Source organism: Halichoerus grypus, chromosome 6, assembly GCF_964656455.1.
Source record: "Halichoerus grypus chromosome 6, mHalGry1.hap1.1, whole genome shotgun sequence".
Lineage (NCBI taxonomy): Eukaryota > Metazoa > Chordata > Mammalia > Carnivora > Phocidae > Halichoerus > Halichoerus grypus.
The window spans coordinates 21,434,820-21,461,085 of NC_135717.1; the positions used below are offsets into that span (position 1 = coordinate 21,434,820).

At 48.5% G+C, this 26,266-nt stretch overlaps 2 protein-coding genes across 3 annotated transcripts in view; both read right to left on the reverse strand.

Annotated features, from left to right (window-relative positions):
• Positions 1–10: 10 nt before the first annotated feature.
• On the reverse strand, positions 11–11,881 carry PLK1 (polo like kinase 1). The gene is made up of 10 exons (XM_036111166.2): positions 11,051–11,881; positions 10,219–10,387; positions 9,444–9,588; positions 8,487–8,580; positions 6,861–7,080; positions 2,587–2,742; positions 1,404–1,481; positions 1,051–1,205; positions 767–949; positions 11–520 (listed from the first exon to the last, which is right to left on the reverse strand). Exons 1-10 carry the CDS (start codon positions 11,456–11,458, stop codon positions 314–316), a joined length of 1,815 nt encoding a protein of 604 aa, XP_035967059.1. The 5' UTR covers positions 11,459–11,881; the 3' UTR covers positions 11–313.
• Positions 11,882–13,146: 1,265 nt separating this feature from the next.
• Positions 13,147–26,266, reverse strand: part of DCTN5 (dynactin subunit 5) — a 29,970-nt gene continuing 16,850 nt past the window's right edge. The window contains exon 6 of one of the 2 annotated variants that reach the window (XM_036111168.2): positions 13,147–13,436. In XM_036111168.2, the coding sequence (XP_035967061.1) occupies positions 13,411–13,436 (26 nt within the window). In that variant the 3' untranslated portion in view covers positions 13,147–13,410. Of the gene's footprint in view, positions 13,437–23,974; positions 25,382–26,266 lie in introns of those variants that run through there. The other variant, XM_036111167.2, reaches the window with a different exon arrangement.

Sequence of the window (26,266 nt, forward strand, 5' to 3'; positions counted from 1 at the left end):
ACAGAAGAAATAGAAGATTCACATGTGTTTAATGTATATAAAGGCAAGGAAAGGGCAGTCCCGGATTCAAGAGCAGTATTCTGTACAATGCATATGGTGGGGCTGAGGGGGAAGGGCAAGAGACCGTAGAACCCACACCCGAACATGTACAAAAATAACTTAACACGGTGACCCCCACCAGCAAGGATGTGGAGCTCTCCCCAGCCCCCAGGGCCGGGGACACATTCTAGAAAACAGCACGAGGGTTGCTAACCAGTGCGGGCCAAGGTGCTGTGGGGGTGAGAAGGGGTGCCAGTCCGGAGGGGAGGAAGGCCTATGAGGAGGCCTTGAGACGGTTGGCAGCCGAGCGGGAGCTCAGCAGCTTGTCCACCATGGTGCGGGCGTAGCGGAGCCGGCTGGCCAGCTCCTTGGAGCAACCGTACTCCTCCAGCAGGCTCAGGCGGTACGTGCGGAAGTCCCGCCTCTCGTCGATGTAGGTCACGGCTGCCATCAGCGGGCACAGGATGAGTTTGGTATGGTCCTAGGAGGGAAGCGGGGGGAAGACGGACAGAGTTACCATTGGCCTGAAGGTCCCAGCTGCGAGTGCATGCCGGGGAGCAGAGGGGAGACACTGCAGCTGACGAGGGGTTCCCGTCCCGCCTTGCCTCACGCTCTTCCTACTGCCTGATGCCAAGCACAGGTCCCACACCTCCCACTCCCCACCCCACTCCAGGGGCCTGCAGATGGGTACAGGTACCCCACCCCGACTCTCCCCACCCTGGTTCACCTGGAAGAAGTTGATCTGCACACAGCCATTGCTGAGATGCAGGATGATGGCGCTGCGGGTGCGAAACCAGGTGCGCAGGTAGGGTAGCCGGGCGAGCTCATCGCCTTCCCGGGGTGTGATGTTGGCACCCGCCTTCAGCAAGTGTTCACTCATGTAGTTCCGGAAATACTTCAGGAGAGTGATCTGGATGGAAAGGGAGGGAGGGAGGCCAGAGTTGGAGCCGGACCCCCGGCACATGCCTCCCTCTCGGCAACACCAGGCCGCCGCCACCAGCCGGCACTCACCTTCTTCATGAGGGAGTTGGGATGGGAGCTCACGGTGAGGTAGGACTCTGTGCCATCGCGCTCTATGTACTGCAGGCTGTCGCCGTCATTGTAGAGGATCAGGCGTGTCGAGTCATTGAAGAGCACCCCCACGCTGTTGTCGCATAGCTGGTACCCTGGTAGGTGGAGGAAGACCTCAGGAAGGGGGAGAAGGGAGCAGGGGGGCACTGGGAGCTGGAAGTAAGAGGCCTGGGAGGGAGACAGGAGATTGTTGGCAGCAGAGGACCAAGGAGCCAAAAAAAGTAAGAGCCTGGAATGGCTCAAAGGGTCACTGGGCCGTACCTGAGCCACCACCCATTCTGGAAGCAACCTACCGAGGCCATACTTGTCCGAATAGTCCACCCACTTGCTGACCCAGAAGATGGGGATGCAGGCGGGATCCTCAGCCTCCTCTGCGACAGAAACAGACAGATGGTTGGTCAGCACCAGAGTCTTCCCCTCCGGTCCACTCAGGTGGCCCACGCCAGGGAGGACTGCGGGGCACCCCACTCAGGCTCCGTCAAGAGGCCTGGGGCCCCAGGGAAGAGCCAAGCAGGGCCTGTGCCACCACCAAGCCCTGGCCAGCAGCAGGACAGACAAATTCCAGTTCATTCAGTCCATCCACTGATCAAAGGCCCACCTCGTGCCAGGCACTGTCACAGGTGCAGTGAGCGATGGCATAAAACCCAGCCTTCATGGAATTTACATCCTCGTTATAGGGACAGAGGCTGATCAACATAAATATGGACAAAATGTTATTTCTCTCATGGTGAGAGTCAGTGGCCGATGGATTATCTAATTTTTTGGTTCTGAGTGATTAAGAAATTGTCAGAATATATACAATTCCAAATACATCAAAATGTTATGTTCAGGGGCGCCTGCTCTGTCCGTTAAGCATCTGACTTCGGCTCAGGTCATGATCTCAGGTTCATGGTATCAAGTCCCGTGTAGGGCTCAGCTGGGAGCCTGCTTCTCCCTCTCCCTCTCCCCTCGCTTGTGCTCTCTCTCAAATAAATAAAATCTTAAAAAAAAAAATGTTGTGTTCAGTGCATGTGATAATCCCTTATTTAAATACAGGGGGGTGAGAAGTGCTAGGAGTGGGGGGCCAGGGAAATGCTCATGGGGCAGACATCTGAAGGAGGCGAGTGTGAGCCCTGCACATATCTGGAGGAAGTACATTCCAGAAGAAGGGAACAGTATGAGCAAGAGCCCTGAGGCTCTTGAAGACTAAGCAGGAACCCACCGAACAGCAGAAAGAGCATGTGCAGATGTATAAGGTGGCTCACGGAGGTGCTGGGTGATGGGGCACTGGGGGAGGCAGAACACATGAGTCAGAAAAAGATAGGCAGGGCCTTGAATGCCAGGCTAACCCATTTGGATTTTAATCTATAGAAAACCGGGAACTAACGGTATTCTGGAGACTGGGCCCGGACGAGCCCCGGACACACTGTAGCGGAGACCTCCCCGCCCTCTCCAGGTGCGCAGGCAACCCCATCCCCAGGCCCCTACCATGCCCACCTTGCCTCACCAGCCCCCGCTCTGAGGGCTTGGATGCATTGACGCTGTGTAGCTGCTGCAGCATGTCGCCCAGGTGGCAGTCAACCGCCTCACTGGTCTCCCGGACCACTGGCTCCTCTTTTTCCCGGGGCCGCTCGGGCATGGGGTTCTCTGTGCCTAGGAAGAAGATGACGCACGGTCACTAGCTGGGCACAAAGGCAGCAGGCTGGGAGGGGCATGGGACCCTCTGCCACAGCTGCTACTCTCCCCAGAGAAAAATTATTTTAGCTGCCATTGCTTTGGGTAAACTGAGTCAGTGATGGGTATAGAGCGGCAGCTGCCACGCTCATGTGACAGCAGCATGATACTCATACCTCCAGGGCCAAGCCAAGCCCTTAAGGAAGGCTTCATGGCCACACACACCAAAGAGCTTCAGATGCTCTGGCCTCTGCCCCAATCCTGGGCCTCCTGCAGGACACCACCAGTCACTCCGGGAGACAGTGTGAAGGCACCACCAGCTCGGAGCTGCCTGGCCAAGAATTAAAATCCAGGAAAATGGGAGGGCTCGGTAAATTGTACACAGCTCATCAACAAAATGGATTAAGCAGGCATTTGATGAAAACATGAGATTTCTTTTTTCTACCCCCAAGTTTTATATAGATGGCCAAAGTGTCTGAAAAGATACACTTTGAGATTTTTCTCATTGGTTATATTTGGGTTAGAAAAGCCTGGATGATTTTTATTATCTTTATGCTCTAATGTTTCTTTCCCCACCAACATGTGCTAGTTCTCCTTGTAGAATATGAAATTTGTCTTCTAATATTTTTAAGATCAGAGTTTTCAATTTAAAAAACTATCCTGTGGTAAGAACTGAAATGTGAAATAATAAGATATTTGCCCCATGTAGGGCATTTGCTTTAAAAACTCTTAACAAAGGAGAGCGCCTGGGTGGCTCAGTTGGTTAAGTGTCTGCCTTTGGCTCAGGTCATAATCTCAGGGTCCTAGGATGGAGCCCCACATCAGGCTCCCAGGGAGCCTCCTTCTTCCTCTACCTGTACTCTCTCTGTCAAATAAGTAAATAAAATCTTTAAAAAAAGAAAAAAACAAAAAAACCTCTAGCAAAGGGGCACCTAGGTGGTTCAGTCATTAAGCATCTGCCTTCAACTCAGGTCATGATCCCGGGGTCCTGGGATCAAGCCCCATGTTGGGGTCCCTGCTCAATGAAGAATGCTTCTCCCTCTCCCTCTGCCCCTCCCCTGTTCTCTCTCTCAAATAAATATATATATAAAATCTTTAAAAAAAACAAAACTCTAGCAAGGGGGCACCTGGGTGGCTCACTTGGCTGGGCAACCTACTCTTGATTTTGGCTCAGGTCAGGACTCGGGGTAGTGAAATCAAGCCTCATGTGGGGCTCCCCACTCAGAGGGGCATCTTGCTTGGGATTCTCTCTCTCTCTGCCCAACCCCCTCGCTTGCAGTCTGTCTCTCTCTTAAATAAATACGTAATCTTAACAACAACAAAAAAAAGAAGCCACCAAAAAACCAACTCTAGCTGGGGACCTAGGTGGCTCAATCGGTTAAGCATCTGACTCTTGATTTTGGCTCAGGTCATGATCTCAGGGTCATGAGATTGAGCCCCCTGGGACGCCTGGGTGGCTCAGTGGGTGAAGCATCTGCCTTCGGCTCAGGTCATGATGCCAGGGTCCTGGGATCGAGTCCTGCGTCGGGGTCTCTGCTCAGGGGGGAGCCTGCTTCTCTCGCTACCATTCCCCCTCGCTTGTGTTTTCTCTCTTTCACTCTCTCTCAAATAAATACATAAAATACTAAAAAAAGAAAAAAAAAGAAATCGAGCCCCATGTCAGGCTCTGTATTGGGCATGGAGTCTGCTTAGGATTCTCTCTTTCCCTCTGCCCACCCCCTCCCCACTCTCCGCGTGTGCTCTCTCTAAAAAAATTAAATAAATAAAAATAAAAACTCTAGCAAAAAAAGGGTAGAAGGTAGAAACAGATAAAACCAGGTACAGGCAGGCAAATGTTGCTAACTACTGAAAATGGATGATGAATACACAGGGATTCCTCATTCAGTTAGTTCTCTCTACTTTTGGGGAAGTTTGAAAATTTCCAGCATATGGGGCGCCTGGGTGGCTCAGTCGTTAAGCATCTGCCTTCGGCTCAGGTCGTGATCCCAGGGTCCTGGGGTCGAGCCCTGCATCGGGCTCCCTGCTCAGCAGGAAGCCTGCTTCTCCCTCTCCCACTCCCTCTCCTTGTGTTCTCGCCATGTCTCTCTCTGTCAAATAAATAAAATAAAATCTTTAAAAAAAAGAAAATTTCCAGCATAAGAAATTAAAAAAAAAAAAAAAGCTTTATGTTCAAAAATTCAAAAAGAAAAATAATCTTGGGGCGCCTGGGTGGCTCAGTCGTTAAGCATCTGCCTTCGGCTCAGGTCATGATCTCAGGGTCCTGGGATCGAGTCCCGTATAGGGCTCCCTGCTCAGCGGGAAGCCTGCTTCTCCCTCTCCCACTCCCCCGTGCTTGTGTTCCCTCGCTTGCTGTGTTTCTCTCTGTCAAATAAATAAATGAAATCTTTAAAAAATAATAATAATCTTTAAAATAGCAATATTTTATACATTACAGGCCAAAGAATAAAACCTTGAGTACATGTTGATATAAGTAACCAAAAAAATACATGAGAGAGAAGCGACAGCTCTTCCTTACGGAAGAGTTCCAATGAATTACTTTAGGAGTGGGGAAGACAGAGGAATCTCCATTAGAATAACACATTAGCAACTGCCTTAGGGAGATCCACCAAGGATGCAAGAGTCCGAGGAGAAACAGGATTGTCTCAAAGTCACTCCAGCAAGGTATTTATTAATTACAAAGGGAAAAATTGTAATTCTGCAGCAGACATCACCCTAGCCAACTGATCAAGATTAATATTACCAATTAAAAGAAACGGCAAAAAAAAAAAAACAAAAAAAAAACCCCAAAAAAGGAATCCTTAACAGTATTAATTACAAAAAAAAGGGGGCGCCTGGGTAGCTCAGCTGTTAAGCATCTGCCTTCGGCTCAGGTCATGATCCCAGGATCCTGGGATCAAGCGGGGAGGCTGCTTCTCCCTCTCCCACTCCCCCTGGCTTGTGTTCCAGCTCTCGCTAACTCTCTGTCAAATAAATAAATAAAGTCTTTAAAAAAAACCAAACAAAAAACAAAAAAACACCCAAAACCAAACCCCTCCCAAAAACCAACAAAACAAAACCTCCCAAAACCAAAAAACCCCACAAAACCAAAAACCAAAACAGTATTAGATTACAACAGAAATAAATGAATTTATATATTAAATTGGTGCTATATCCACACAGAGGAAAAAAAGTATTTCAAACGACCTTTTTAAAAACACTAAATATCCTTAGTGAAATATTCTAAGTACAAATGGAACTTGAATAAGCTAAAACATCATTAAAAAAAAATAATAAGAGGAACTAGTTTATAGATGTTGAAAAATGGATGTATAATAGTGTAAGGAAACAAGATTGTCAGTTGAAATACAAGAATAAAATCAAAGAAGTAAAAATCATATAAAACTGTATTTGAACTGGACACCTGTAAATTACAAAAAGTAGTAACTCCAGAGTAGACAAAACAATATTGTACCAGTGTTAAATTTCCTGAACTTGCTCAGTGTCATGTGCTGTGGTTATGTGAAAGAATCTTTGTCTTTAGGAAAAATACACTGAAGTATTAAGTGGTCAAGGGCAGGATGTATACAACTTACTTTTAAGTGGTTCAGGAAAAAAAGTGGGTGTATATACACACACACGCACATAAACACACATATATAACTTTATATACACTAAAAAGAGAAAGATAAAGTGTAGAAAAATATTAATTGGTGGAGAAAAGGGAGCTTTTGTTATTCTTCCACCTTTTCATAATCTGTTAAATGTGGGGGGGTGTGGGGGCCCACTGCATTATGCCCTACATATATATTTGAAATTTTTCATATTTTTTTTCAATGAACCATCAAAGTGTGATGTTAGGAATTTTTTTAAGTGCTAAGAGTTTTTTGGGCGTGGCATTCAGTCCACTCTCCTTTTTCTGGGCAGGACAGGTATGATCCAGCCAGGGTTAAAGTGTGTCTTTCCCACTAGGGCCCACCCGGGGGAAGGGCATTTTGCTTTGGGGGGTGGTGGGGGCTGTGGATTCAAGGACGGGCAGGTCCTACCGCATGCCTGGGCTCTGGGGGCCACCCACCCACACATCTGAAGCCTAGCCTCTCTCTGGGGGTCTACTGTTTTACCTTTATTGAGGACTGTGAGAGGCTTCCGGCTGCTGGGGTCCAGACTGCTGGGAGCGATGGAAAATCGGGGTGCAATGGTGAGACAGGTGATGGGGAGCCGGGCGGGGATGTAGCCGGAGGTAAAGAACTCGTCATTGAGCAGCTCATGAATAGTGGGGCGGGCAGTAGGATCTGTCTGAAGCATCTTCTGGATGAGGGAGGCGGCCACAGGGTTGATGTGCTGGAGCAGAGAGGGAGGGCCGTGAGTGGGACATGACGGGGGACCCGAGGGCAGTGCTGTCATAAAGACACCACAGCCCATGGCCCACATAAGCCATGTTCAATGGCCACAAATCTGCCAGGTTCCCCATATTGGCTTTACTGAGTTGACAAATGTCAACCTAAGCTGTGAGAATGATCACTTCTCCTTCCTTTTGAGACTCAAGATTCACTGGATTTTCCCTGAATTTGTTCTCGAGTAACTTAAGTTGCTCACCACTAGGGTAGCACTTGAGAACACAGGCTGGGGGGTCATAAAGACCTGGTTAAGTCCCAGTACTGTCCCTAATAGCAGCTGTGGCAAGGGACCCGACTTGCTCAGGACTTTGTATCGTCCTCTGGAAAGCAAGGACACAGCACCAAGCCTGGAGCCCTACTAGGATTCGATGGGGGACAGCCTAGCACAGGTCAAAGGCATAGTCACAGGCTAGCATTAGCCGCGCACTTACTACGTGCCAGCAGCGCTGCAAGCACGTCATGTGTATTAACTCACTGACCCTTCACAAAAACATCTAAGGGGTGGAGTCTCTATTAGCATCTCTCTTTTGCAGAGGAAGAAACGGAGCCCAGAGAGGTTAAGTGCCCTTCCTAAGAACACATACCTAATGAGTGGTGAAGCCAGCATCCACACCAAAGCACTGGGGTGGTCTCGCGCTCCCACTCTGAACCCTCCAGGGTCTGTCCGTCTGACAGTTAAATGACCCTTTGTGACAGATTTTGTCTGTCTGTCCTTATGGAGACAGGGCCCTTGACTTCACAGGAGTCAAAGATACCAAACCGGAAAGCAGCCACATGTCGGGCTTCTGCAGAAACAGCCTGTTCCTTTCCAATGCACTGACGCCAGTGGTTGTGAAAATGCGCACCACTTTGGATTCACAGTGGTTCAGGATTCTGTGAGTGCTTACTGTATACAAGGCGCCCCATGAGCTGCTGCTCCCTTTTATAAATGGGAAACTAGAGTTCAAGAGATTCAGGCCGCTTGCCCACTGTGATCTGGCTGCTACGTGGCAGAGCCCAGTTAAATCAAGAAGGTCCATTTCCAGAGGTTAAGCAGCACTTCTGTGTCTGCCTCCTACTCCCTCCCCATTTTTTTTTCTCTTTCCACATCTTTTGGGTTATCTGCCCAACCTCTGGGAATCTACAAACTCTCCCCCCCTTAGAAAAAATGCCTCTGTGCATACATGTCAAGCTCTGTTTGTAATATCAGACACAGATCCATCGAAGCTCTGTGGCTACCCTAGGGGTAGGGTTGACCTATCTCTGTCCCCAGGATATGGCTGGGCTCAGTATACAGCTTTTGGGGAAAAATAACCCCAAAAAACAAAATAAATTTAAACTTAAAAAAAAAAAAAAAAGTGTTTTAGTCACCTTGGGAATACTGTAGTCGTTCTTCTTGATCCGGAGGTAGGTCTCTTTGAGGCAAGAGGTCTCAAAAGGTGGTTTGCCCACTAACAATGTATACCTGTAAGCACAAGGGGGCTGAGTTGGCTCGAGGCTCCCAGCCAAAACCTACCTGCCGGAGAAATCATCTCAGGGCTGGCATCTGGAAACTCTGACTTTGGGGCCCCCAAGGATAGTCCTCAAGTCCACAGGAGCCAGGACACGGGTGGGGCTGAGCCCTCAGGAGAAGATTGGCGACAGCACCAGGACTCTTAAGACTAGCAGTGACTTTTCAGCTGGAGCCTATAGGAATCCAGGGCCCCAAAGGCTGCCGGCCAGTACAAAACAGGTCCCAGTGCATGGGCTACCTGCCCCTATTGAGGCAGCTCCACTTTGACAGTTCTGCACTCAAGGCATGAAGTTTTCATTTGAAAAAGCTCTACTGCAAAGAAGTACGGAAGCCACTGCTACAACTCACTTCTCCTCCTACCAGTACCCTGGCAAACAACAATAAAAAAGAGAACACCCAAAACGCCCAACCCTCTGCCCACCACCCACCCACCTCGGGAGGCCTTGATCCAGACTTTATTGTGCCTGGAAATCACCCAGGGATCTTAAAATCCAGATTCTGAGCCAGTGAGATTCTGCATTTCTAACAAGTTCCTGGGTGATGCTGCAGCCCTTTGCACCACACTTTGAGTAGCCAGGGCCTAGAGCAGGTTTGTGGAGGCCTCCCAGCCCCCTTCCCCAGTGCCATAGCCCAGGCTGCTGCAGGAATCCCATAGGATACACCAGTGACAAGAAAAGATATGGAAATCAGGCTTTGGTTTTGGGCAATCTGTTCTCTGGAGCAGCCTCTTCATAGCCAGAAAGGTCCAAAGGATAAAGTCAGCCAGGTGAGACATCCGAAAGGGCAGATATGTCCTGAGACAACTCCCAACTTACATGATACACCCAATGGACCACACGTCCACCTCGAAACTGTGCCCTTTCTTGCTCAGCACCTCAGGAGCTATGTAATTAGGAGTCCCACACAGGGTCTTCTTGCGTTCCCCATCATATTCCACTTTGGTTGCCAGTCCAAAATCCCCTGGGACAGAGGGAGGAAGAGGGGGTACTCAGTTGCTAGCCTCTGTCATCTGCCAATGCAGAAAGCTGGTACCGGTGTGACTGTCAAGAACCAGGGTCATTTCCTCCCTTGGGCCCCTACTCCTTGTAGGCAGCAAGGCTTGCCCAAGATGCCTCCCACCATGTTGGCCCAGGGGAGGGACCTCCCAGGGATCAACAAGTAAAGGTCAGGACCCCTATTTGGCAAGTTTGTGAGTTAATAACAGGGAGAAGTGGAGACTATGGCAAATCCGAGGGAGCCTAAGGGGAACAGCTGCTTTTCAGCCCAGCAAAGAGCTGCCTGAGGGGATACCGCGGAAGCTTCCAATTGTTTAAAAGGAGTTCCAAATCCCAATTTTTATGTCAAGCATCCCAATTTATATCTGTGAAAACTAATTCAAATTCTTTTTTTAAAAAAAGTACTGTGTGGAAGCACTAAAAAATGCATCTGCAGGATACAGGCTTGGGGCTCTTGGTTTTAAATTTCTGTACGAGAGAGAGGATTCTAGAGGCCATCAACAGCCCAGACTTCTACCATCCTTTCCCTCCCTATTTCCTCCTCCTCATTCCCGCTTCTGGGGGTGTCAAGCACCCCTGCAGGTCCAGCACTCACCTATTTTCACCTCCAGATCCTCATTCAGGAAAAGGTTGCCCAGCTTGAGGTCCCGGTGAATAACCCTGTTTCGGTGCAGGTACTGGCAGCCAAGGACAATTTGCCGAAGGTAGTAGCGGGCTTCCGGCTCGGTCAGTGCTTTCCTCCGCTTGTGCAGCTCCAGGAGAGACTGAGTGGGGGAAGGAGAGGAGGAATGGGGAGCCGGTACCAAGGCACAGGGGGAAGGGTTTGTCATTAAAGGCAGCCCAGGGCGCCCCACCCCATTCCTTCTCCAGGACAGCTGCGAGCCTGGCCACTACCGTTCATGGCACCCCTTCTCCCACTAGCTGCCTCCCAAGCCTCCTACCTGGGAAGCCTCTTTCAGCCCCACTCCGGGCAGCTCCGAGTCCACAGTATCCCGCCCCCGGCCTTCCCGCAGCAGGAGATCCCTTTCCAGCCGCCTCTCCTTCCGGAAGCTGCGAAGTCTGGCTCCAACCACCCTCTCCCCGACCCAACCCTACTCCGGAAGCTCCCGAACAGCACCCCTTCCCCGGGACTCCTCCCTTAGCAACTCCGGAAGCCCTTGCGTCCAGTACCAGAATTCTCCTCCTACCCGCGCCTCCCCCTCTCCGCTCAACACCTAGCGTCCAGGAGCCGCCTTCCCTAGCAGCAACAGGACTCGGGCTCCACTTAACCGGAACCCCCTCCCCCTAGCAGCTCCAAGTGCCAAGCACCCTCTCCCCTCTCCTCGAGACCTTTACAACCCCTAGTTCGAGGTTCCCAGCACCTCCTCTCTAGCAGCTCCGAGCCCCCCGAGCCCCCCCAACCCCGGTCCCCAGGCAGCGACACTCACCCTCCGGCGGCAGAGCTCCAACACCACGAATACGAAGTCGCTGTCCTCGAAAAAGCCGTGGAAGCCTACGATGTGCTGGTGGGCGAGGCTGCGGTGAATGGATATCTCCATGGACATCTTCTCCTTCTGGTGCGGCTTGAGCAGCAGCGATTTAGGCACGATCTTGCCAGCGAACACCTCCTTAGTGTCAGCGTCCGAGATCTCGAAGCACTTAGCAAAGCCGCCCTTCCCCAGAAAGCGTCCCCGCAGGTAGCGCCGCCGGCTGCGCGGGTCCACTAGGACCTCCGGGATCTCTTTCGCCGGCGGAGCGGCTGCCGGGGCCCCGGGAGCTGCAACTCCGGGGCCCCCGGCTTTCCCTGGGTCGGCTGGTGCCCGCGCCAGCTTCCCTGCAGTTGCCGCCGCACTCATGTTCCCGGAGTTGCTCCGCGGACCTAGCAGGGTCTGAGCAGAGGCTTGGCACCGCTTCGCTCCTCCTCGAATTCAAACGCGGCGCCGGGAACGTTACAAGAGCCTGCGCGCCACTGATTGGCCGCGGGGATTTAAAATCCAAACCCGCCCGCCGCGCGGCACGATGGGAGCGCTCGGCACCGCCGCCTCCTTTAAACCCTTACCCTGTCCTGGGCCGGGGGAGACTTGATTGACAGGGACTCGCGCACAGCAGACACGTGGGATGCCTGGGAAACCGTACGCGGCGTGGGGATGCCGAGACCCGGCCCAAGGAGAGGGGGGAGTTCAGGGTTTCCCCCTTTCTCCGCGGCCGGGGAAGTTCCTGCAGTTCCCATGCACCTCCTCCAGGAAGCTTTGCCTAATACCTTCCTCCACCCCCACCCCCACCCCGCCTTCTAGACTATAAACTCTTGAGAATAGAGACCTGGCAGGGCAGCTTTAGGCAGCCGCCTCCGATGTCCTCAGCTCTCTTCCGAGACACCCCAATAAGCTAAAACCCAAGTAAAAACACGGAGCTTGCCAGGCAGATGCACTTTCGTGGCAAGGCCCCTACTTTCAGAATAACAGCTGCTCCTAAGCCCCTCCGGAATATACAGCAAACTCCACTCAAAGCACATATGGTTCAGGGACCACCAGCATTACGATCACCTGGGAACTTGTTAGAAAATTTCAGGCCTTACCCCAGACCTCCTGATTCAGGAATCTGCCTTTCAATGTGACTGCCAGGTGATTCCCACACATACTGATGTTTGAGGCTCACAGTACCAGGGCCCCCCCACTATTCAAGAAAGTTGTCTGTCCGGCTTGCTCCCTGCTGTATTTCCCAGGGTCTAAAAGAGTGGACCCCCAAGTCACTGGTGAGAGGAAGGATGGCTGGTTGGCAGAATGCCCAGCAAACTGGTAGGCCACAGCCAAACACCCTGCATGGGTGTATTTTGTTTGGCCTCCCACTTCTGAAAATTTGGATTCATTTACAGCACTTAAAAATCAAGAGAGCTTACATAAAACTTCAGCTTGGTGTTTTTTCCTAACAAACAAAAACTAAAAGGCTCCACAACTCTAGGACACATACTTTCCCAGTTTGCGATAGTTCCCAGCTATCTCCCTCAGCCCATTTGCCTGACTTCCCAAAGTACGTGAGTGGCAGACCTAGAACAGCAAAATGCCTGAGTTAGAAGCCCTTTCTCTGTTCCCCCCTTTACCCTATGATGTCTCGGATAGAGCCCAGCAAGTATCAACCATATGGTAAGTATCCCTTCACCTGCCTCCCGATAAACTGAGAGGTGATGATGATGTCTTTCCTAGCCCATGTCCCAAGCTCCCAGAGCAATGCCTAGTAAAAAGGAGTAACTGAAATGTTTGCTGAATAAAAGGAAGTTTTTTTTTTTTTAAATTAACTTGCTATTATTTTTTATCCTTGTGGTGTGTAATCTTCCTATTGAACTTTAAGATATGTAGAGAAAATGTTTACATAACTGTACAGCTCAATGAATTTTCACAACTTGAACCCACCTCACATAAACAACACCCAAATTGAGGAAAAGAACACTACCAACACCCCAAAAGTCCCCCTTGTGCCCTGTCTTGGGAGTCCCCAAAACTACTCCGCAGTTTGACGACTTGTTAGGAGACTCACAGGACTCAGCATATAGTCTTACTGTCAGCAGGCTATAATTTATTACAGCAAAAGGCTACCAAGCAAAATCAGCAAAGGGAAAAGGTGCATAGAACAAAGTGCAGAGGAAACCAGGCGCAAGCTTCCCAGAGCCCTCTCCCAGTGGAGTTACACAGGACACAATTCCTCCAGCAGTGGGTTACGATAACAAGTGTGAAATGTTATTTGCCAGGGAAGCTCCTTAGAGACTCAGTATCCAGGGCTTTTACTGGGGGCCGGTCAAGTAGGCACCCTCTGCCTAGCACATACCCAAATTCTGGATTCCTGGAAGGAAAGCAAGTATTCAGCATAAACCATATTGTTTGCACAGTTTAGGCACAGTGAGCCGCTCTTATCATTTAGGGAATGTTGAGGATCCTCCCGAAATCCAATTACCCAGATGTCAGCCAAGAGTCAGCATTGCAAACAAGGAGAGCAGTCTCAGGCCTACTCTGTTAACTCTCTTCTGCACTGGCCCCCACCTTGGCCGTTGGCCCAGGCTTCTATACAGCAAGTTTATTATCAGTAGGACCCCATGCAAAAGGATGAGACCAACCTGCAGTACTGATCTCAGTTATGCTCCTTAGGTCCTACATTTAGCCAGTTAAAATAAATCCCACTAACCATAAAAGTCTATTTTAGATATGGTATATGTCAACTATACCTCAATTAAATAAAAACAACAGTCTATCTTAGAAAGTCAAGTGGCTCCCTCACTAAACTTCTGTATGATTCATTTTTACCTGGCCCAAGATACCAATTCAGGTACAGCAAGGCTGTGGCGAGCAAGTTCAAGCTGATCTGAAGCCTTCCAGGGCTGAGGCAGTGTGGCGAGAGGGCACAGAGACAGAAGTAGACTCCCAGAGGGCACATGGTCCCCCTGGAAACGAGTTTGCAATGTTAGGGTACCTCAAGCAGGGCATATGTTAGGTGGTGGAGGTTAACAGGACCCCCAATGTAAGCCTCCTGCCACGTGGCCTCCTGCCCTGGAGTTTCCAATTCAGTCTGAAAGATCCAACCAGCCCTTGGTTCTGCTTGTCTATGATACAGGTGTATGCATCTCGTGAGTGTGCGTTCTGTGTGGGAAGCGCAGGAGCCCAGCCCCTCTGTTGTCAGGCAGTGCTGCGAGCTGTGAGCACAGGCTCAGCAGTCTGAGCTCAAAGCGCTCCAGTGCATGGAAAGGCAGCTCTGGAGTCTTCTGTCAGGAAGAGCGGAAAGCTCCCTGATAGAGTTCTGAAGAACCAAGGTCATAAATGCCCCCCACCCACTTGCCAAAGGCTCCCCAGGTGCCAGTACTTTTCTCCACTGTTACAAAATCTTCGGGCCCCGACGTTCAGCAACCCAACAACATTCTTTCAATCACCTCTTCTCCTCCAGGCCTTTTATCTGCAAGGGCTGTATGCAGAAGGCACAAATACATTTTTGCAGGTAAACATTTTTATCTCACTTAACCAGAAAGACAAATTCGGGAATTGGTCAGGATGTAGGTTGAACTGTATCCCTAACCGCCCCCCCCCACCATTCCTGTGCTGAAACCCTCACCCCCAGTACCTCAGAATGTGACTATATTGGGAGACAGGGCTTTCAAAGAGGTGATTCAATTAAAATGGACTCACTAGGGTGGGCCCTCACCTGATCTGACTGGTGTCCTTGTAAGAAGAGAAGATTAGGACACAAGACCGAGAGGTGACTACGGCAGAACACATGGGAGGGTGGCCACCTGCAAGCCAAGGAGAGACGACTCAAGAGAAATCAAACCTGCTGACACGTTGGTCTTGGACTTCTGGCCTCCGGAACTGTGAGAACACACATTTCTATTATTTAAGCCCCCCAGTCTAAGGCATTTTGTGATGGCAGCCCTAGCCGACTAATGAGGATGAAAGCCTGAATTTTCAAAAAATTTCAAAATGGGTTTACAGAACCTCCCACTCCTTTTATCCAGTGAACAGCCTCGATCAATCCCTCTCTGGAGACAGCTCTATTCAGATAATGAACCTTACTAAGTGTGGATGGAGGGGGGTGGAGTAAGGAAGTAGAATCAGGCTATCAGCCCATTGTGGTGAGTTGCAACTAATCTAGAAAGCTGAACACAAGTCAGCAGCAGTGAGACATCCCCATCAAGAAGGCCAAAGTCTGATCTGTCAACAGCAGGGGTAGGGGTCACAGTCCCTGTGATGTGCCGTCCCCCAATGTGCAGCTGTTGGCAGGGATCACAATTAGGGTGTGGGTAGCCTCCAGGTTAGCGATGAAGAGCTGACCAGCAACTTGATCTTAGAGGGTCTTGTAAGAGAATGAGGCCTCTTCTGTGGGCGTGTGTGTGGTCTGATGGTCCAGCCAGCATCCACGATGGAGGTCTTCATCCTTTAGAGCTCCACAGAAGGGGTCCTAAATCTCCAGTGGTCGCAAGGTCTGAGTCCTTTTCATGGAGCCTGTGTCTGCTTCCAGGTCAGCACGGCTCCTGCTGGGACTGAAACAGCTCCCTGCGGCCTGTAGCAGTTCTCAGCTTCGTCACATCCAGACAAGAAGAATCAGGGGATCTGGGATTCCAAGAGAACCAGCTGCTTCTCTCTGGCTTGTTGCAGAAAGACATACTGCAGTACCAGACAGCCATGGTCCAGGTCCAAGTGATGAGCAAGGCTTCCTCTTCCTGCTGTCAGTCTTAGAGTCCGAACTGACTGGCTCAAAACCATGCGCACCAGGTTGGCCAGTCATCTGCCTCCATGCGTCAGACATTTGATTTCAACTAGGGCTCACTGGCAATTTAACTGCTTTTTCCAATTCCAAATGTGCATTGTCATCCAGAAATTGCCTCTCTTTTCATGTTGTCTCACCTTCCAGAGGTTCCAACAGACATAAATCAGCAGAAATCATCAGTCCTGAAGACTTGTTCTGGTCCAATACTCAAAGAATTTAAACTCCAACACACCCACTGGTAGCAAAACGGAGGAAGCTGTATCCCACCACCTTCTTGATTTAATTTTTTTTGCATTTCTCTTTGATTGGGATGATCCCTCTAGCATTTATGAAATTACAACTATATAACATTTTAAATCAATTTTATCATATTTCCAGATATAAAAGCCACAAAATACAAAGTCATTTTTTAAAACTTCCCCTTTTTTTCTCATTGCAAATTTACTCGAACCCCTAGCAAATTCAGCACTGACAGAATTATAACCACAGGCCTGAAGTGCTAACTCTTTTTTGCAGAGGTAGAAACAACCCCCTATAAGACTTTGAAACAATGGGATCAAAAGCCACTTAACACCCACTGCATGTATATTTTATTTATTCCATCTAGGAACATTTTTTAAGAAATGATAAAGCATTGAAGAAACTTTAATTCCCTTTCGACCTTTAACAACTGTTTTCATATTCCTTTCTAGTTCTTGTCAACATGGACTTTTGATCAGTATAGCTGCAATTATGCCACGTTAATACCATCTATCTGCAGAGTGTCCATGAACACTTACTGAGCCCTTACTAGATGCCGTGCATGGGGCTAAGAGCTTTACAGAGATGATCTCCCTGAATCCTCACAAAGACCTTATTCCCATTTTGAAGATGAGGAAACGAGCACTATTGCCCCAGGTCCTGTAGGCAGGAGGTGGCAGAGCTAGAATTGCAACCCAACTCTGCTAACTCCAAAGTACCCCTCATGCTGCCTCTGGGGGCCTTGTCTGTCTGGCTAGCCACCAATCCCAGACTCATTTGTTCACTCACTCACTCCCTACCAAAAAGCAGTATGATGTATATCTTAAACTCATGGACTAGAGAACCCCGGGTTCAAACACCAGTTCCTCCCCTTATTAGCTGTATGACCTTGGGCAAATTACTTAACCTCTCTGTGCCTCTACTTCCACGTCTATAAAATGGGGATAATTATAGTGCCCATCTCCTAGGACTCTATATGTGGGACGTGCCTATCTCCGAAGGTTCTTGTGAAGAGCTTCTGTGAGGACAGCACTTCAAACACACCAGGTACGTGGTCATGCCCGCTGTTGTTGTGATTATTGAAATAAAGAGAACCTGTGGCTATTCCCAGGGAGCTCAGGGTCTCCAAGAGGCCTTGCAGTTCCTGAGTCTCAGATTTCCTTATTCTCCCCTTCCTCTGGCCCTACTGCTTCCGCAGGCTCTTGCTATTCCCAAGTCAGAAAAGTGTGCCCAGCAGACACCAAAGGTTAGATGAATACAGCTGAAAAGAGGTATGTTGGTAGGGCTAAGAAAGACCAAGGCTGAATGTCCAGACCCAAGGTCTGAAAACCAGAGAGGGTGTGGACGCCATTCTCATGTCTCTTCTCTTAGATGATTTTCATATGCCTGAATCATCTGTGTGATGGCCAATGGACTTGGAGATACAGAACAAGCCATCTCTTCTCCTTAGGGAAGCAGGGACATCTTGTGCTAACTCTTCTCACTTCAGGATCTGGGTCAGAGTGCTTCATGAAAAGTAGGTGTGGCCAACCCACCAGCAAAAACTTCAGAAAAACAAAGGATTAACCGACTGGGCAGCAAGGATCCTCCTCAGAGCCAATTGCTTTGGAGGCCCAGGATATTGGGGGAACTGCATAAAACATGGACTTTGCAGCCAGATAAGACTTGGCTTTGATTCTAGCTCAGTCGTTAATTAGCTGTGTGACACTGGGCAAATTTACTTAACCTCTCTGATGATCAGTTTCCTGTATAATGAGTTGTAAAGATCCCTACACTTTTGACAGTTGGGAGGATTAAATGTTTTCTAATAAGTGCCTGGCAAGGAAGGGTGATCTCTTCTTTGTGGTGGAGTGATTTTAAATGAACAGGTGTTTTTAATTTTTTTTTTAAAAGATTTTATTTACTTGACAGAGAGAGACATAGTGAGAGAGGGAACACAAGCAGGGAGAGTGGGAGAGAGAGAAGCAGGCTTCCCGAGGAGCAGGGAGCCCTATGCGGGGCTCGATCCCAGGACCCTGGGATCATGACCTGAGCCGAAGGCAGACGCTTAACGACTGAGCCACCCAGGCGCCCCCAGGTGTTTTTAATTTTATTCTAAATTTAAAAATATGTAAGAATGTTGTCCCTTACACTGTGAGGGATTTCACTCAAGATGTATCACTTTCTTTCTTGTTTTTTTTTTTAAAGATTTTATTTATTTATTTGACAGAGAGGGACACAGCGAGAGAGGGAACACAAGCAGGGGGAGCGGGAGAGGGAGAAGCAGGCTTCCTGCGGAGCAGAGAGCCCGATGCGGGGCTCGATCCCAGGACCCTGGGATCATGACCTGAGCCGAAGGCAGACGCTTAACGACTGAGCCACCCAGGCGCCCCAAGATGTATCACTTTCTAATAATAGTTGTTAAACCTACCAGTCTTTGAGCGCTTACCCTGAGCCAGGACTCCTGCTTTACACGTCTGAATGCATTTAAATCCTCATAACAACCCCTGTGCATGTTCCCCATTTTATGGATGAGAAATCCGAGGTTCCACAAGAGGAGATAACCTGCCCGAAGTCACAAGGCTAGTAAACAGCAGGGCCGGGATTTGGTCTGCCTGCCTCCGGTGCCCACAGTCTTCACCACTATGACCCGAAAAAAAGGCCTCCAGGCCTCCATCACAGCACTCTGTTTCCTTGGCTTTCTCTCCTACTAATCTGTAAGATCCCTCCAGACAGGGTCTGGCCCCATCTTATTCTACACAGTATCTCCAGGAGCTAAGTAAGGGAGGGCCTGGCACTCAGCAGTGGCTCAAAAGGTATTTGTTAAATGAGTAAATGGGAGATGTAGCAAGTGGTCAGGGTCCCACCTTCCTAGCCCTACAGGCAGCAAGTGTATGTTCTAGAAAAGCACAACACCATTACTGGGGGCTCTAGAAGAGTTTCAGCGATCATGGATTTACAGAACTGGTCCAACCTGGCAGGACGCTTTGCTGACAACTGTTTTGAAATAACCAAGCCTTAACACATTGTCTCAACACTGCCAATGTCATTACAGGGGCCTCGCAGCTCCATAGAAGCTACCCCCAGGGGACCAGCCAGCTAGATCTGATCACCCAAAGCAACCAACCATGTTCATTAATGCCAATTTGTCCTGGAGAATGGCTGAGGGCAAGTCAGAACATGTCTGGGGCTCCATGTTCTAGACCCCTGTGGGCTCTCATTGGCCAGATCAATACACCAAGAAAGGCCTCCCTAGCCACCAAGATCCCTTCTTTATAGCTGAGAAGCTTCCAAGGATGTATTAAATAGAAGCAATGTTTGTCTGAGTCACTTCAAGTCTGTCATCAGCTACATGGGTCAGAGTGACTAAGAAGGGAACTGTGGCCTTAGGCTCTGAGTGAAATGGCCCATGCAGAAGTGACTAATTCAGAGGCACTGCAGATCCCAATTAACCACGGGAGCCCTGTGCAACCACATGCAACAGATCAGTCAACATGAGGCACACGAGTCAGTCATTCAACCTTGTTCCCTGCACTGGGGATCCCGCAATGTGAGACTTATCTAGGCTGGGTAGGGACTCAGGGGAGGAGGGGCTCACATCCATGTAATCACCCCATTAAGTATGTGCTGGATACCCACAGGCTCACACCTGACTCCTCAGGAACTCACAGCTGGGTGGGCCCAAACAAGAACACAAGTCCATAACTAAAATTCTATCTAGGCCTTAATAGGGGTCCCTCCACAAGGACTCGTGGGGTCCACAAGGAAGCAGTTCCAGGCAGAGGAGCATCCTCTAAATGACTCTTTATTGAACACTCCACTTTGCCTAAGCAACATCCTCTCTGTGCCAGGCCCGGGTGCCTCTCATAAGGCACCCCCCCAACAAGACCAAGGGTAATGAGAGACTGGACAGGTGGTTAAGGGGAGGCAGGGAGACTATGGACAGTGAAGACAACTGGAGAAAAGGAAGGGCCTGAACTGGACAGCCCAGCAGCCATTCACCCCATCTTCTGGTAATATCACCTCCTCCCCAACCACTAGGCGCCAGCTCTCAGTCCATGTGGGTATGTGCCCAGGTCTAGGCAATCAGTGCACTCCATTTTCCTGGCCACAATGATGACTTGAGGCTGGATACATCCAAGGTTTGGGCCAATGACAACCAGGTCCAGGGGTTTTGTCAAGGAAGGGGAGCTCTTGGGGCACCTGGGTGGCTCAGTCAGTTAAGCAGCTGCCTTTGGCTCCAGTCATGATCTAGGGGTCCTGGGATGGAGCCCTACATTGGGCTCCCTACTCAATGGGGAGCCTGCTTCTCCCTCTCCCTCTGCCCCTCCCCCTGTTTGTGCTCTCTCTCTCCCAAATACATAAATAAAACATCTTAAAAAAAAAAAAGAAGGGGAGCTCTTTCTACCAATAACTGGAGCTGGAGGGTCACTCGCGAAGCCAACTCAAAGTGAAGCAGAGTCAAGAGCTGAAGAGACAGATCCCTGATGATGCTATTGTGAGTCTTGGAATATGGCCTGAAACCCCATCTGGCCCTAGCCTTATCAGCTCCACGAGCCAGTGAATCCCCCTTCTATCCTAAGCCAACTGGAAAGAGTTCCAACCGAGGTTCTCCCATCGGTCTGCTCTTCTGGGAATATTGTGAGGACAAAGAGACTTTCTTCTCTGGGGTTTTAAAGGTAATTATCTGGTGACAGATTGTCCCTGGGGTGAGAGCCACCATGGAGACAGAGTCCAGCTGGCCTTTCCTAGGACACATAAGGCTGTCAACAGCCTTTCTAACAGTATCGGTCCATAATTATAGACTCTTTTACTGTCTGCAGTAGCTATTGTTTCTGTCTGCCCAGCACCTTGCTTTGGTGATGGGCTCTGCTGTTTCTCCACCACGGGGCGACGGAGGAAAGCTCATGACCCAGATCAGGTTTATTGTAGGGCCTTGGCTGCAGTGATTAATCCAAGAGGGTATGGGATTCACCAGAAGTCACTGAGAACCTTTCTGTGGGACTTCCCCAATTAGAACTGGAGGGAAGAAGCCTTTCTTTCAGGGTCACCAAGCTCGGAGGGTACAAGTCTGGAGCTGTCAGCTGCCACGTGCCCCGATGCATGGAGAAAGCCCCCTTGCAGGAGGAGAAAAGGAAGCCAACACACAGGCCTGGGAGAGCTTGCTTATTGTCTCCCTATGTCCAATCTCCCCCTCTCCCTTTTACTGTTAGAAATCTCCTTCCTCAGAGTTTTGGCTACCCAGCCAGTGACTAAATTTACAGCCTCCCTTGTGGCTAAGCGTGGCCATGTGACAAGATGGGAGGAGCTTGGGTGTTTGATGACTTCATGGAGCCCAGCCACCTACTTGCCATGAACAACCTGCCTATTCCTGCACTGTTAGGTGAGAGAGAGATAACTTTCTAACTTGTTGGAGCCACAGTATTTCCATGGTCTCTTGTTACAGCAGTCTAGTCCGTACCTCCATTAATGTGCAGGTGAAAAAGATATAGAAAACAGAGCTGCCTGGGTGGCTCAGTCGGTGTAGCATCTGCCTTCAGCTCAGGTCATGATCCCAGGGTCCTGGGATCGAGCCCCACATCGGGCTCCTCGCTCAGCGAGGAGCTTGCTTCTCCCTCTCCTCTGCTTGCCACTCCCCCTGTTTGTGCTCTCTCTCTCTGACAAATAAATAAATAAAATCTTTAAAAATAGTAATAAATAAATAAATAAATAAATAAAATCTTAAAAAAAGATATCGAAAACAAAGAGCTCTGGATATAGTTGTCCCTGCAATGATAACATTATCACTTACAGAGTGGAAGGAGCTATCTTTAATGTTTACATATAGTAGCTCATTTACTCCGAACCAATTCTGTGGGGGCACTATTGTCGTTCCCGTTGTACAGCCTAGGATACAGGGCAGAGAGATTAAGTAACTTACCCAAGGCAATATTACCTTGCCTCTCAAGCTAGTCTTTTCCATGATTTGTTGTGTAAGCCAATAAAACCTCTTTCTTACTTAAACTGGCTCAAGCTGGATTTCTGTCACTTGCAACAAAGCAGTCTGACTGGATTTTTGTCTATCCAGCTTGCAGATTCCTCTATAGAGTGCCAACCATATGATACGGAATTTTATGACACTATTTCTTGAGTGCAAGCAAGACAATTCTCCCATGAAACCTGCTCCCGTTTAGCTTCTTAAACCACAACTGCAGCTACAAGACAACAGGGCTCATTGCAAGGAGATAGTCTTCTCAGAGGGGACACTGGGCTTCCTGTCTGTGGCAGACACTGTTGGATGATTCATCCAATAACCGCTCCCAACTCCCTTTCCCTTGCCTGCCTGAAAAAGCAAAATACTTTCTAAGTTTTCTGCACAGCGAGGGTTGGCCAGATGATACAATTTGTGGCAATGAAACGTATTATAGCAGGGAGGAATTCCAGCATGGTGATTAAAAGTACGGGCCGTAGGGGCGCCCAGGTGGCTCAGTCAGTTAAGCGTCTGCCCTCGGGTCAGGTCATGATCCTGGGGTCCTGGGATTGGGACCAAGCCTCCAGTCAGGCTCCCTGCTCAGTGGGGAGTCTGCTTCTTCCTCTCCCTCTGCCCCTCCCCCCTCTCGTGCTCTCTTTCTCTCTAAAATAAAATAAAATAAAATCTTTAAGAGTATGAGCTCTAGAACCAGAATGCTTTGACTCACTGTCATATTAGGTGTATAAATTTGGGCACTTTACTTAACGTCCTGTTTCTTGAGGAGAGTAACTGTACCTACCTCATGGTGGTTGTATTAAAAAATTAATAAATGTACAGAACTCAGAAGAGTACCAGGTACATGGTAAACACCTTATAAGTATCAGCGATTGCTATTTTTGTCACCTCTATGTGCCAAATATGGAACAATCTCTAAGGCATATTGTTAAGTAAAAGCAGCAAGATGAGAAGAGCACATCTACCGTGTGCTCACAATTGTATGCATACGGAGGCTAAGGTATACATATCTATCTGCTTGTGCATGCAGACTGTCTCTGGTAGGATAGACCCAAAACTGTTCAGAGTAGCTGCCTCTGGGAAATAGAACGTGGAACTGGGATTCTGGGATCGGGAATTTCTACTTCACTATATGTCTCCTCTTTACTAACTGGATTGGATTTTTGCAATCATGTACTTGAGTTACTTAAGGCTTTTAAAATCATGTTTAAGAGGCTTTAAACAATCCCACTTTCTCTTAATTTTCATTGTTCACAACAAAATGGGCAGTCAAAAAAATGATATGTCAGTTACATCTCAATGAAGCTGGGAAGGATAAATAGAAAAAGAAAATGGACAGTCAGTTGCATGGCAGTCAGCTAGCTTCCTTTTAGAGGTATTCAAACACAGGCTGGATGGTAATCTGTTAGACGTGCCCTGCAAGATCTCACTAGCTAATGGGAGATTAGCTTAGACAACATCAAAGCTCTGTCAATTCCAAGATTTGCCTTTATGGTGGCACAAAAGGAGAAGGGAGCTGGGGGAGATGCCAGGAAATGACCAAAAAAAAAAAAAAAAAAACCACCCCAAAAAACAAAACAAAACAAAAACCCTGCAACCATCACAGACTACTGGTATCAGACAGGGCGCATAGCAGATGTGCTCCAAGGGTAAGCCCAGCCTCATCTGACCAGGGCAGAGCTGAATTGCACGGCTATGCTGCCAGACAGACATGGGTGTGACTCCTGGGTCAGCCACTTTGTCACTGTAGGGACTGGACCAAGTTATCTAAGGTCTTTGAGTTTTTTCTCATCTGTAAAATAGGAATAACATCCCCCTTACTGGGTTGGTGTGAGCCATAAGCAGACTAGTGAATGTAAAGTCTGTAGCAGGGCACCAGGCGTGCAGGGAAGTGGCCGAGGAAGTGAGGCAGCCGTCACAGAGGGGGAGAGGGATCACCTTCAAGTGATTTGTTTCACGTGTCAATCTTTTAATGCATTAAAAAAAAAAAAAAAAGAAAAACTGGAAAACAGTTTTACATTGACCTAGAGAAAATCATCACATATAGCCATTTTAACAAACCCCACAACCACATATTAAGTCCGTCCAGCTCCTGCTAGATCCTAACCTTCAGGGTTGAACCATCTTACCCTGTTCACAGCAGAATCAGAGCATTAAGCAAAGCCAAGGTTCTCAGACCCTCCCTTCTGAATCTTTTAGACCAAGAGGTCGGAGCAGAACCAGGCAGGGTTGTGTTATTACCCAGGAGATGGTTAAAAACAGCACTGGTAACTTCATTTACTCCTTGGGGCTCTGTGCCCACAGAATGATTTAAGAGGCCCCCATGTATATATGTGATTGGGTCCAGGTAGAGATATTTTGGTCTGAACTGTGAGGTTTATGGCAAATACAGAGTGGATGAATGGCTCTAAGCCAAGAGGACAAGTGTCACAAATGCTATATCTTCAAGGAAATAAGGCATATGCTGTTGCCTCCAAATACTGTGAGGCAAGGAGTGACTGCCAGACTAGTCCATCCACATGGCAGACTCATACCGGGGTCTTTGCAAAAATAAAATCTGGGTGCTGAGGGCCCCCCTTCTAGTGAAAGCCAAAGGCCCTAGAATAGAATGCTAGAAAGTCTTTTATTAATCACCCTGGGTTAAAATAACACTTAAAGTCATTTCGGGAAGAAGAGAAATGCTAACCACCCCTCCTTTCAAGTTTTAGTAGCCAACAGGAATCTGGGCTCTGAAAAGTCACCAACACTTTCTCCCCCAAGACCATGAACAATTGTGGCAACTGGCCAAATGTGTTAGCTCAGGAAAGCTGGGAGCAACCCATGTGAGCGGTGTTCATTGTGGGCAGCTAATGGCCATGAGCAGTAGACCAGGTTCATAACCTCCACGCTGGGACAGTGCTCTGCTCTGCGGGCCTGTTTCGGCAGGATCCCGTCATCCACAGGACCAAGGGGTGGGTGTGTTGGGAACAGATGATTCTGTGTTCCACAGATAATGGTATGAAGGGGCCGTTAATAGATAAGGTTTAAGCACAGCATTTGGACACAACTCCTCCATACATTCTGTTATTAAAGTCTTAAGAGCTTAGAACCTGGAAGGATTGAGAAATTCTAAAGAATTAAACAAAACCAGACAAACAAAAAAAGAGGGTGGAAGGTATCAAAGACACAAGAGCTCTTTGTAGATGCTGGCTGGCTCACTTTGTCCCCAAGTTCATCTTAGAGCTCAAGCAAATTTGAGACACGAGGCAGAGACATCAGACCTGTGTCAAGGGCAAAAACTTCTGGTAGTAGCTCTTGGTGACGTCAATCATCAGCTCCTGGGTACATTCTGGGAGCTCCCCTGAAAACAGTCCTGGGGAAAGAAAGACCTGGTCAACCAACTAGAGCTGGGGGAGGCCAGCAGCTCTGATTTCGATTTAAACCACTACAGGGCCCTTTTCTTTACTCATGAGCATCTGAATTCTAGGTCTTCCAGCTTCAATGCTAGAAGAATATTTCTACTGACCGTATCTTCAAGATGATATTTTTGTGTGTGTGTGGGGAGACAAATAACACAATTCCCCGAATGGATAAATATCTTCCAGGTAAAAGAGGTTCGTACATTACTGCATGATCTGAAGAGTTAAGGCATCTCCGACTACATGGGACGTTGTTCCAGACAAGGATTAGTCCATCCCCTGGATTCTCGTATGACACCTGCTGGGCAAGCCCAGGTGAGCACCCTTTGAGGTAAGAAACTGTTCTGTTGTTCATACAATGAAACTGAATCCAATCCCCAAACCTGCTACATACAGACAAATCATGGATGGGAGTAGAACAGAAATATCCTATCAAAAGACAAAAAGTTGTATTTAAGGATTTCTGGGAAAGAGGCACTCTCATACACTATGGGCAGAAGTGTACATTCATACAACCGTTTGGAAGAGCAATTTTGGAAAATCTAGCAAAACTTTTAAAAGTTCATACCCTGTGACCTGGCAATCCAACTTCTAAGAATTTATCCTACAAATATCCTTGCCCAACTGATCAATATATGTACAAGAATATTAATGCAGCAAAGTTTCTAATAGTGAAAAACCAGGTACAACGTCTAATGGTCCATTATACCAGGGAATGGATCAGTTACACTGCGGTACATTTATGTAATGAAAACCATGCAACCATGAAAAGGAATGAGGGGAATCTCTTCATACTGACAAGAAAAGATGCCCCAGATACACTGTTAAGAAAGCAAATT